Source organism: Falco biarmicus, chromosome 4, assembly GCF_023638135.1.
Source record: "Falco biarmicus isolate bFalBia1 chromosome 4, bFalBia1.pri, whole genome shotgun sequence".
In the NCBI taxonomy this organism is placed as follows: Eukaryota; Metazoa; Chordata; class Aves; order Falconiformes; family Falconidae; genus Falco; species Falco biarmicus.
The window spans coordinates 7,817,157-7,830,063 of NC_079291.1; the positions used below are offsets into that span (position 1 = coordinate 7,817,157).

Sequence of the window (12,907 nt, forward strand, 5' to 3'; positions counted from 1 at the left end):
GTGTCATATTCTGTTAATTACTTAAGTTATTGGCTCTCGTGAGAAGCCAATGCAGGCTAGCAGATAGAAACCTACATAGCTAACATTAGGAGCTTTTCTCCATGAGCTCATCTGAAGCAGCAAAACATCTTATAAACACAAAATAGGAAGAAGTAGCTGACTATAGTATTTTTAAGTTTAGGTGAAAATGACACTGGAATTATTTAAGAAAGAAATAGGAAGAGACAATAAACCGAGTTATTTCAAAACAATCACTCAACAAAGAAAAAGATTAATTTTATGTACAAGGAAACTGGGAAAATCACTTCTGTTGTCTGGATATAACATGAAAGCAGGTGCCAATAATGTTTATAATCCTTAAACATCTCAGCAGTGCTTCCAGTTCTCAATTTCTGTCTATTTGGTAGCACGGACTCCACCTACACCATAACCGTGAGTCAGAAAAAGTACAATACTTCTCTCCCCAAGCGAGGAGAAACTTATCGTTGTACACGTGGAACAGCAAGATCACATTTTACTTTTTAATTCCCTTCAGTGGTTAAAAGGGGAAAAATATTTTGACTTGCCACTGCCCCTTTATCCTTGGCTGGTATATTTCCCTGTTAGAGGGAGAAAGGTTTGAGGTGATAGAAGTTTACATAATGTAGCTAAGCATAAACTGCAGGTTATGTAAAGATTAAAGCAGCAAGGTCAGCACGGGGACAGAAGTATCTCAGTTAGGCCAACACAGCCTGTTACCTGACAGCCAGCACTGTTAGAGGTTTGGTTTGTTCCAGGTTAATAATATTCATACTAAAAATGTAACGTTTAAGTCTCCGGGCCTCTCCCACCCCGCACTGCGATGCCTGCCACGGAGGCGATGCCTGCTTGCGTGGGAGGCAAGAGGCATTTACCTGGCCACGGCACCGACCTCGGGCCGGGCAGCCGCAGGGCACCCCAGGCTGCCAGCGGCCGGGGCTGCCGGGGCCATCGGGCCGCGCCAACGCGACGCAGCAGCCCCGCGGTCCCAGCTGCCGCGACAGCCGCACCGGTGCGAGCAGCAGGTACCGGCCTCGGCCCCCGCCCCGCGCGGGGGACGGCACCGTGCGCCCCCGCACCTGCCTCGCCAGGTAACGGCCCCCGGCAGCTGCCCGGCCCCACCGCTCCCCCGGAGCACCCGCCGCGTCCCCGCCTGTCCCGACAGGCGCAGGGACGCGGTGGCTTCGCGGAGACAAAGGCCGCGGGGGGGTGCGGGCAGCGGGCTGGCAGCACCGGGCTGGCGGGGGGGCGGCCGGCGCAGGGAACAAAGAGGCGTAAAAAGACGAGAAGAGCAAAGAAAGTTGATACCGGTCCCGGCCGCCCCCCGCGGGCGCGCAGCTCCCGCCCGCCCCCAGGACTTTCACGGGGTCCCGCGGCGCAGCCGGGCACACGCGGGGGCGTGGGGCCGCAGTAACCTGGCCGCGGGCGGGAGGAGGGCCGGGCACCGCACCGCACCGCGCCCTGCCCTAACCCACCCTCCATCCCCCTGCGCAGCGCACCCCGCCGCCCCCGCCCGACCCCCGGCCGCAGCTCCCCGCTCCCCCCCGTCCCCTCACGCCTCCTTCCCACTCGGCCCCGCTGGCCCCGCCCAGCCCCCGCCCCCCCCGCTCTTCCCTTTAACGCGCGCTCCCGCGGGCGGCTCTTCGCCCGCCCCCCCCCGCCCCGGCGGCGCGCGGCCTCCAAGGGCCCCCGCGGTCGCGCGCCCGCGCCCCACCCCCCCTCCCCGCCCGCCTGTCACTTTCCCCCTCCCACTTCGCCCCCTCGCCGAAAGCGCGCGCGCGCTCCCGCCCACCCCGCCCCTCCCTCGGCAGACCGCGAGCGCCCGGGCTAATTGGCTGGCGGGCACGCGCGCGGCGCTAACCGGGCGGGGGCGCGCGCGCGCGGAGGCGGCGGCGGCGGGGGCGCGCGCGCGCGCGGCAACGGCTTCACTTCTCGTCGGGCAGCGGGGGCAGGAGCGGCGGCGGCGGGAGGAGCAGCAGCAGCAGCGGCCGCCGCTGCTGCTCGGGAGAGAGCGGAGAGAAAGGCGAGGGCGAGGAGCGCGGGCGAGCGGGCTCATGACTCAGTGAGCGGCTGCAGCCCCTTCCCAGCCCCGCGCCCGGCCGGAGTCGGGGCGACCGCGTCGGATTGTCCCGCAGCCCGTGAGCCTGTGCCCGGCGCCAGCGAGGGAGGGAGCGAGAGAGACCTGCGCTCGCCTGCAGGTAGCAGCGGTCCCCCCCGCCCGCCCCGTCCCTCCCGAGGTACACCTCTGCCCCGGCTTGGGTCCCCGCCTGCCTCCCCTCCCCCCGCCGGGCTCCTACCCCCCCCGTCCCTCGTCATCCCTCCCTCACGGCGTCTCCCCCCCCCCCCCCCCGTTTAGCTGCGACCCTCGGTCTCTACCTTTATCCTTCATCTCCCCTCCCCCCTCCGTATCCCCCCGGCGCTGCCTGGTACCCCCCTTCCCCCCCGCCGTGATCCCCGTCCCTGCGCTTTCTTAGCAACAGTCCCGGCCGCCCCCCGCCACCTCGGCATCTCTGCCAGCGCTCCCCGCAGCCCCCGGCCCCATCCATCCTCCGGCCATCGCTCCAGCCTCCATGTCTTCTCGGCACCCCCACACCCCTCGAACAACTCTTCCGTGTCCATTTGTCCTGCGTGCCCCGCTGCGGGGGCAGCAGCGGCGCCCCCCCCTCCCCCCGCCCCAGCTCCGCGCCCATCGCGTAGTCCCCGCGGCACTCGCTGCGCCCCTGGGTCGCTTCGGCGCTGGGGGACCCCGTGCCCCCCCTCCCCATGACCGAGCCTCCGGGGTACCACATCCCCCCCGGCCCCGCAGCGGTGGGCGCCCCGGGCTGGAGCCCCTCGGGTGGGGCTCTACCCCCCCCCACCCCCCCCCACCCCGAGCGCCCGGAGGTGCCCCGCAGCCCAACCTCCTCCCTTCCCTCATGTGCCCCCGACGTCTTCCTCTCGCAGTCTCCTCCTCCTCCTCCTCTCCCCGGCTGTCTTCTACTTCTCACCCCGGCCCGACTGCCGCCTGCGCGGCCGGGGGGGTGCGGGGTGCGTGTGGCGTTTGGGGGTACCCATGCACACACACCCCCCGGCCCAACGGCCCGCTGCGCGTGCTGGGTCTCCCCGGCGGGCGGGGGGAGAGGGGCGAGTGGCGTGTATGCCCACCCGGGTCCGTGGGAGCCCGGGGCAGCTGTCCCGGCCCTCCGGGTGCCCCTCTCGGAGGCAGACCTTGCCTGGCCGCAAGCCGGGCTCCTGCATCCCCTGCTGTGATGTTTTCGGTCCTTTTGCCCTTTACGGTTTCTGGTGATGAAGTAAGGCGGCTGCTGCTGCTCTTCGTGGATCCTGCAGAAATATTCAATTCACCTTGGCTTACAGGAAATAAAGACCGCTTTAGAAAGACATCACTGCTAGCTCTGCTGCCCTTGGGACCCATCTGCACATTGCCAGGATCTCTCTGTCCCTGACTGCTGCATTTGATTTTTTTTTTTTGGGGGTGGTGGTGTTGTGGTGTGGGGGAGTGGTGGTGGTTTGTTTTCTTTGTTGTGGTTTGGGTTTTTTCCTTTTGAGGAGGGAGGGGAAGGTGCCAGTGGATATGTATGACAGAAACAGGATCTTTTGGACACTCTTCGCTTAGAATTGATAGTTGTAGTTACACTTGTAATGTGTGTCTCTGCTGAATCATCTCCCGGTAAGGGAGAGACTTAAGTCCCCTTTCACTCCTTCCCCTGTCCCTTCTGCTCATTTTTCTCAGCACAACAGCAGGGAGGTTAGCAACCCTCATCTGAATGTAGAATAGCCTGGCAGCGGGGACCTGGACATCGTGTGTCTTTCCTCTTGCTCCTTGTGACAGTTGCAAACACACTCATGGCTCTCCAGATTCAATCTTGCATTTCTCTGTCTGTGTTTGTGGCAGTGAAATGTTTTCCTTGCAGTGTCATCTTCTCTGTTGATTATTTCCCTCCCCTCCTCCTCCTTCTTTTATTTGTTCATGTGTTTGTTTGTCTTTTTAAGTTTGACCACGTTTTGAAGTGTCCAACTTCAGGGCCTTTAAAACACACTTTACATGACGATACTGAGCATCCCTTGAACCATACAAAATTCCTAAAATTGTAGACACCATGAGGAGAGGGCATGGAAAGAACTGCCTGGATGTCAGAAAGGGGAACAGAGAGAGAGGGAGAGAGAGAGAGGAGAGAGGAAAAAACCCCAAGAATCTAGCCAGACATCAAATGACAGATTTAAGCATTTTCTTGTTGTAAATGCTGGCATTACATGTTACAGTAATTATATGCTCTGGGCTACTGTTACAGTGTCTGCTGGATAGTAACCTGAACTTACGAAGTGAATACAGTTGTTTTTGGATAATAGTAGTACTTATAGCCAAGATTATTCACAGCAGATGTCCTGTGCATATAGGCTTTATTAAATATGCTTTTAACTTTCTGGCCTGCAGTGTTAAAGCCTATGTACATTGTGAGAGGAATTTTTCTCCTTAAAATTAGATGTATTAAACAAAGATCAGGACTAAAATCTAGAGTAAATAAAGGCCATCAAAAGTGTTATGTTGAAAAAGAGATTGTGTTTTAGCTGTATCAAAGAAAATGGGTACCTACTATCAAAATTGCATTACAGTTATTAAAGGCATATTTTGACTTGTCAGAATACAGTATTTTTGTGTTTTATCACCTCTAAATCTTCTGTTGCTTTAGTCTTAAGATCTGACAACCTGGATGTAAATATCTAAACATTAACCTGTGCAAATATATGAATTATGTTAAATACAATGTTGTAGCTGTACCATATGAAAAATTGTTCTTGAATAGTGAACAGTTCTGGTATTCTAATTTTGGGATGCAAGCTATGCATTATTTCAGTTGCTTCAATGAGCAGACTAGGTGTTGTGTTTTTATATAAATTTATATGTGAAATTGTATTTATAAAGTATTATTTTCCATTATAAAATCCAAAATGCAGCTTAAGCTGATCAAGAGAAATCTGGCCCCATATCCATCACTTGCTATTACTTGCTATTTCTTTTAGCATCTGAACATTTTGAAGGGATTCCATACTTCCAGATTTCCTTTTCAGTATAGCTATAAATGGGACTAAAAAAACCTAATTCCTCCTGAAGTTGGTTGGATTGTGTCAATAATGCCTGAAACATTTAGTTTTTCAACTCCACTGTGTGTATGGTTTGATAGAATTGGATCTTAGTAAGGCTTTTGCAGAACAGGAGTGAATTTATTTTCTTACATGTAGCTATAACTAGAACACTTATAGCCCTTTTAAAAACCATCCTTTTCAACATAACCCTGTTGGCATTGATGTTACTTTACTTTTCCTTTGCTGTCTCTTTCCATAAATATGTGCAGGGAGATGAACTTTGTTTAATCCACTGAATGAGCATGGTTGAATCCGAGCCTGCAATCTCATTATTCTCCCTTGAGAGAGTATTAAAACATATAATAGTCAAGGTGAATAGTTTTGTTCTTAATTGTGATGGTGTCTGTACATAGGTAAGAGGAAAGGCAAGTCAAAGTTCACAGCAATTTAAAACTCTTTGTGTATGAAAGAGCAAATTCTGGATTCAGACAGATTTGATCAGAAAACCACCCGGATATATGGGGATTGCGTGGGTGTAAGCAAGTAATGTTTAGGCCCGTGGGCTTTGAAGGTGGTTCTTTTATTAAAATCTCTAGAGGAGGATATATAAAATACATATATAAGCTCTAAGTTTGGAGTTAAAGGAAAGACTCTCTGGGTCTGGGTTTGAGGGTTCTTTGTTTTTTTGTAAAATTTTCTAACAGTCATTGCCACCATATATGCTAATTCAGTAAGAGTTTTTCATGGACATCTGCCCTTCATTAGAACAGTTTGAGAAGTCGTGACAGCTGTAACAGTGGGCTTGTAATTCCTCATCTGTCGGTGTATTGTTATACTATTCAAAAGGAAGGAAGAAATGAAAATAGCTAACTAGTATCAGAAGTGTGTAAACAAAGCACTGATTTGACTTCTGAAATATACCAAGCTTTCTTGCACTTGTGCTGTCTGACAGCTTTGTTGCTTCGCATTGCCTGAACAGAATTTGTCAGGAGAAAACTTCCTTTTACCCTCTACGAGCATGCTTGCCTCTCTAGAAGCGTACTGTTTTAGTAAATACAAACAGTCCTGCCTTTTGGTTCTGTGAATGTTTCCATCGAGCATGCCAAGATGTGGATTTTGTAATGTGGAAACCCACATTATAGGCTTGGATTGAGCCCACAGATTTATTTCATATGGGATAACAGAGAGTCATAAGATAGTAATAGCTCTCGGTTTTCAACAAACTGTGCTAGATTTGACCCGGTGACATAGTGATGAGATAGCTAACTCGTGATATTGCCAAGCGGTTGAAAAATATCTTTGACAGTGAATGCTATTATACTTACAGAATTGTTTCCTGCTGAACTACAATAAATTATGTTTTTCATATATATGAGTGTTTATTATTTATTTGGTATGGGGTTTAAAATGACCGCCTCCTGAATTACTGTTAAGATGCTTATGGCAAAACTCTTCAGTACTAAGATTATTGAAGTACTAAGAAGCACTGAAGACAAGCATTATGTATTAAGACACATGAAGCTCATCTGTTACTTCCTTAAGGCATGTGAGAAATACTATTGGATGGTTTCTTCTGAAAAAGCTAACTTTTGTTGTTTGTTTTCTGTTCAGTGCAGCATCTGCCATGTCTACAGAGGGGCAGAGAGTTGATGATAGTCCAAGCACTAGTGGAGGCAGCTCTGATGGAGATCAGCGTGAAGGTGTTCAGCAGGAACAAGAAAGGGAGCAAGTTCAACCCAAGAAAAAAGAGGGCAAAATATCAAGCAAAACAGCTGCTAAACTGTCAACTAGTGCTAAAAGGTACAGTGTTCTTTATGGCTGTTTATTTTCCTTTCTCTTTTTTTCAGCTGACAATCAGATGTATGTATTGACTCAGTATATTAATTTTCTTAGTGTTTTATTATAACACTACTATGTCAGTGTAATAGCCTTTTGAGATGGGTCACAGTAATGAGACCTGTATACTTTTTTCCTTTCTTTGACAGATTGACCCTTTCACATGGTTTTAATAGTAGTTTGCATGATAAAAGCTGACACTTTTTTATTGCTAGTAAAACTCGGACGGTTTTGTAGCCTTATAAAATATATCTCTGTATGTGTATGTATGACTGATGTTGAAACTTGTCAGTGTAACTTACAGTTAATTAACCATAAACATTTCAGACAGTTCAGTAACTCAGCACGTTAGGACTACCGTAATACCTGTTGCTGTCAAGTACTGTGTTTCCTTTTCCCAGATGGTCATGTCAGAAATATTTGAGTGAACAGCAAATGCATGTTGGTTTCATTACTTTAAACTGTGGTCTGTTTTAATACCAATTTCTTTTCCTTCTCTTTTCTACTTGAGAGGAAGGGTGGGTTTGTAGAGTAACTATTTACATTATTTATGCTATTGTGTCAATCTCCAGATAATGATTGTCTTGCTCGGGCCAGACAGAAGGAATTTACAGCTTAGTATTACTTCATTAGTGCACGTAGGGGTGTTAGTCTAGGCAACAGAATTCAAACGGGATTATAGTGATTGAACTTAAAAAACACTTTTAAAACAATCTGACAAGAGACTAATTCTGCAGGTTCTCCTGATGCAGAATTCCAAGATCCTCTTACGTTGCTAGTTCAAGGCTGTGTAAACTACAAGAAAAAACATTGGAGTTGTGCCACTATGGTGCTGTGGCAAAGAAGTATCAAGGCCCTATTGCCATAATTTATAATATATGTGTGTAGTAGGAGTCTGTAAATAGTAGTATATAAACGTGTGTGTACATCTCTTCAAGATTCAAGCCTTTGTCTTGGCTTAGTCTGTCCCTTACCTTTTACATACTTCTCTATATTGAAGTCTCTTCTGTCTTTCCAGTGAGGTATTATCATGCTTTTCTTCTGCCATAGACACCTTCCTTACAGCTAGCCTTTCTTCTTTTTTTTGTTCCCTGGTGAAATGCTTTCTAAAGACCCATTCCTACTATGACGCTGTTAGATTCTCCATTCCTATCACTTACAGGATGGCCAGTAAAGCTTGCCCATATTTCCTTTTATGACTAAAAAGGAAAAAAACCCAACCCCAGGTTTCACTTCAAACCATGATATTATTCATGTAGTTAACCCTCACAGCCATTATAGTTTCTGGCCAGCTTTTCTTGTCTGCTTCCTGCTGATGTTAATTTTTTAAATATTAGGAGTATTCAACTAATCATGATTTTTAAGGTCATGAAAAAGTTTTGAACATCTTTAGAAAAGAGTCTATGTATTCTGAACTTTTGTACAATGCCTAGTGTAATGATGCCACAGTTCTGACAAGTGCCTGTGGACACCATGCTATTAAAAAATTGATAATGATATGTCAGAAATTGGTCTATTAATCTTAGCTTTGTATCTTCAAAGCTTAGAGCTTTTATCAACATGCATTTTGCAGTGATAAAATTACTTAAACCTTTTAAAGTTTAATCATATCTGCTTATGGTTCTGCTGAAACTAATTATGCCAGTTGCTGACATCAGTACGTTTGCCAGTTAGACTCTAAAACTAGTTTTACATATGTACTAATATTGAAGGAAAGCCTTTGATTATGCATTTTAAAAGCTGGGATGATATATGAGAGTTCTGTAGATATGTGCACAATAAATAACATTTTTGAAAAAAATCTGTTTTAAGAGTGCTAGTTGTCATAGCACTTTGTGGAATGATGACAGCAACATGATTTTTATAGTAACAGGGTTTTTTAGTAGTACCATAGTATTCTTTTCTTATTTCTTTCTCCCCCTGGCCCCCCCCCCCTTTTTTTTTTTTATAATGTTCAGTAGTTTGTCACTGTGTTAGAATTGGGAATACAATTATATAAACATCCTTAATCTGGCCAGGTTTTCCTGTTACAGGTCTTGTTTCTTTGCTTCTTAATTCAAATCACTAATACCTTCAGAAAGGAAAATCAGAAATTAAAGTAGAGCCTAAAAAGGAGAGGAGTAACATGAAGAAAGGAAAAATTGCAGAGTCTCATCAATATGTGATAAGTATTACAGAATCTGTGTCTATAAAATATCTTCATAGTAATATTATTTTTGTTCATTAGAAATGAAAAATAGTACAGGAATATGGCTACACTCCTTCAATGGGAGTGTTTTTGCTGACCAGGTTAAAAAAGTGATCTTTTAAATATTGAAATAAATTGAAGTAATTCAGCTGTCCTGATGATAAAGTACTGAATGTATGCTTAGCAACTTTTGAATTCTCTGGGTTTGTATGGCATTAAAGTCACAATAATCTTTGCTTAACTGTTTCACTACACAATTCTCTCTAATAACTTCATTATAGTTAAAGGAGTCAGCTCTGCTAAAATCCATAAAACCCCCAAACAACAAGAGCATACTGCAGTTGCAGCTTTGGTCAAGGAATCTTGCAAAATTCCTTAATTCCTGTTTAGAGCAGAGAACACCAGCAAGTTAACGTAGCACTGGAGCTAAAGTCACAGACTTGATTCTAATCTGAGTCTGAAAGTCACGTTTTCTCACTTGGAAAGCTTTTTCATGCATATGGAGTAGTAGTCACAGTATTTTTCGATTACATTATGATACTTACTGTATATCTTGGATTAGAATGAAGATTTGTGCATCTGTATTTGGAATACTTATGTTCTGCTTTTATTTGTGTGTTTATGTAGTCAGATTTAAAGAATTTTCAGTAGTGTTAGATTTTATATAAATCAAGATTTAGCAGTGTGCTGACTTTAGCTTGTGTAAAAGTAAACTGCTACTGTGTTTTACGTATGAATATACTACTGCCGCAGCTTACTGCTTTCCAAAATGATCTGATTATGGAGGCTATATGAAACCACTTGAATCCATACTTGAGTAAGATTTTTAGTTTTAAGATACAGAGTTTCTTCTGTTAGCGTTGCTATAGATGGCATTAAGAAGGCAGAATGCCATCACATGCTGTCCTTCTCTGCTAATACTTTTAGGACTAGCTGCTATACAGGTGTAATAGCTTACAGCGTATGTCATACAACGTACCGGTCCTTCAATTTTCCTCACCCAGAGGGCATCACCTTAAATAGCAACCTTTCTTACCTAACATGTCAAGATTGAGAAACTCGCTGCATATCACAATTACAGTTCAGACATGGAATTGAATTGCTGTCCTTGAAAACAGCAGGCATCTTGTTACCTCTTAAGTAGCAAATCTTAGCATGACCTTTGGATTGAGAGAAGTGTAACCATTTTTGGCTGACACAGTAGCTCAACAAATAAATGTATTGTTTTGCTTGGCTCTTGAAGTTGATAGTTGAAAATCTGTCAACGTTTTTGGCCAGTCCTGGAATTTTTTTTTGAAAGTATCTGTGCTTACAATGAATTCTGAAAAACTTTTAACTATTTTTTTTCTTTATTGGAAGAAGTTACAACGTTAAGGAGTAGCAAATAGGTAATGGATTCAATTTGTTTGGAACTCAACAAAATAAAAATGAGCTGCTTTTCCCCTCTTTTTTTGTTCAGAGAATTTTATCACAGCATTATTTTCAAGGACTCTGGGTATGATATTTAGCATGTTGAATATGATGGCAAAATATGGAGCACTTTTTCTTATAAGAAACATCTTTGCCATTTATTGTGCCTCAAGTATGGAGGCAAGAATATTTCTTTTTCTCAAGCATGAATCTAACCATCTTTAGATTAATTTCCTGCTCAGTCACAGTTTATGTAATATTGAAATACATACCAGTGATTGCATTTCTTAGTATTTTTGAAGTAGCATATTCTTCAGTATGGAATATTAGTTCACCTGGCTTTTATGGGTAAAAAGGCATGTCTTTTAAAAAAGTAGATGTGGTAAAAAAAAGCTTATTGTCATATAGTCTTTTATTTTGCTTCTTTTCCTATTAATCATATTGGGAAATCCTCTGACGTGTTCGGTTCTCTCATAGCTTTAGAGAGCTTTAACTGTTTCATGAAGGAAACAACATGCAGTCCCCTTAGGCTTAGAACAGTACTAAATCTGTGTCTGTGAGAATTAACAGTATTTGAAGTCTGCAATGTACTTTCATGCTTCTGAATTTAGGGGTAGGTTAACCTTTGCACTACTATTCAAAGGCTTATGTTTATTCTTTTCTGTTAGTAAAATGGAGGGGAAAAATATTTGTGTGTGTGTATATATATATATATATACACACACACACAAGAGAGGGGGGTGGGCAAATGACTACTTAAAGACCAAACAAAGAGTATCAGATCTGACATTGCAAATTTAATGTCTGATGTGTACAGCCCAGGGTTTTGATTACTGGCAAGGGCTTCTCCGTGTGCCGTCACTCCACTCCCCAATAGACAGTAAACCAGTAGGTCATTAGTTTAAATATAAACTGGATATATGTAATGATTTTAATTGAGTCCTTTTTCCTCTCTGACATAGCTAAACATAACTGTACTGAGGCAGAAAATCCAAAGAAAAAGATGCCAGAAAGTACCCTGCAAAAAATGTGTTGTTGCCAGAGGCCACATATTCTCGTGGTGAACCCTCTGTGGTCAGCGAAGGAAATGAGGCACACGCTCTCCTGTGCCAGATTCTGAGGGCAACTCAATGGAGATATGAAACAAGTGCCAGAGCAGTGGAATAACTCGTGCAGACAAAGGCCAGCTTACACACTGGAGGTCTCTATCAGTGAAAGGCTCTCTGGGATGCTGTCTGATGATTTAATTGTAACTTTGAATGCTGTGACATGTGAAGAAGCTATTGCGTGTCAGCTGCTGTGCAGAAACTGTTTATGAATGTGCTCTCAGCATGAATGCAAGGTAAATTAAGGTTGCAAGAAAAGGAGGTGTAAAGGTGTATATATTAATTTTAGTTTGGAATGCTACAGAGTAGGAGAACAAACACGGACAACTTGCTGAGGAGCAATTGATGGACAGTGTCGTATTAGTGTGTTGTATCTTGCTTGTATAAACATAATAATGAATGAAACATCTCTTTATCTTAGATGCTTGCAGAAGCAATTAGGACTTTTGAACATAAATAGAAAGTACCATCTGATCAATTTTTATGGCTTGAAGCAGAAAGGTATTTGTTCTTGTTTGCTCAATCACAGGAAAAGCTTGGTAAAGGACCGTTTCAGTTTCTTGGCATTAGAAGTCAGAAATTTTGGGTTCAACTAGAACGGAGGGAGAAAAGGAGAGAGCTCTGTACCCTTTTGTTTTTTAGAATGGAAGTGGCATAAGTTAGAATTTAGGAGGAAGAACATAAGGTTTTTGATCTAGGACTGAAGTTGCACTTGCCAGTCCATTCTTGATGTGTCTCAGACCCACTGTAATGCAGTGAAATAACAACTGGTTTTGCAATTAAAGGAATAATCCCTGACTCTATGGAAGTTCAATCCCATCATTCTGTAACTTCACAAAAGGCAGAAAGAGCAAAACAACCCATAAAACATGAAACAGAATATTCTGTGCTACCTAGGTTTCCTGTGATTTGAATTTATGATCATGTAAATTTCAAAAACACAGTTGGAATTTGTCATATATGGAAAAAACATTTTAAGTATCTCCCACACTTGTAAGATCTCCCTTCTAAAAGGTGTGAACTGTCAAAATTGTTTAAATGGAGTAACTTTTTGAAAGCAGTATGTTTGTTATGCTAAGACTTCACTAATCAGATTTTCCCTTTTTTAAAAGATGGTAGATTTTCAGTGTTAGTACAGTGACTTGCTGCAAATATGATTAAGCAGCCCATGCCTGTACTTTTACAGGAAAGGAATGATGCTGGGGAAATTCTGTGTACTGGAGATGTGAATATTTCAAGGAGTACAAAAACCAAATAAACACTGAAT

General features: G+C 44.3%; 1 protein-coding gene across 4 annotated transcripts in view; it reads left to right on the top strand.

The window, feature by feature from the left end:
• The first annotated feature begins 1,857 nt into the window (after positions 1–1,857).
• The window catches only part of LOC130148834 (ubiquitin-conjugating enzyme E2 E2), a 217,841-nt gene continuing 206,791 nt past the window's right edge, over positions 1,858–12,907 (top strand). Inside the window, exons 1-2 of one of the 4 annotated variants that reach the window (XM_056337881.1) lie at positions 1,858–2,216; positions 6,712–6,900. In XM_056337881.1, the coding sequence (XP_056193856.1) occupies positions 6,725–6,900 (176 nt within the window). In that variant the 5' untranslated portion in view covers positions 1,858–2,216; positions 6,712–6,724. Of the gene's footprint in view, positions 2,256–6,711; positions 6,901–12,907 lie in introns of all 4 variants that reach the window. The other 3 variants (XM_056337879.1, XM_056337880.1, XM_056337878.1) reach the window with 3 other exon arrangements.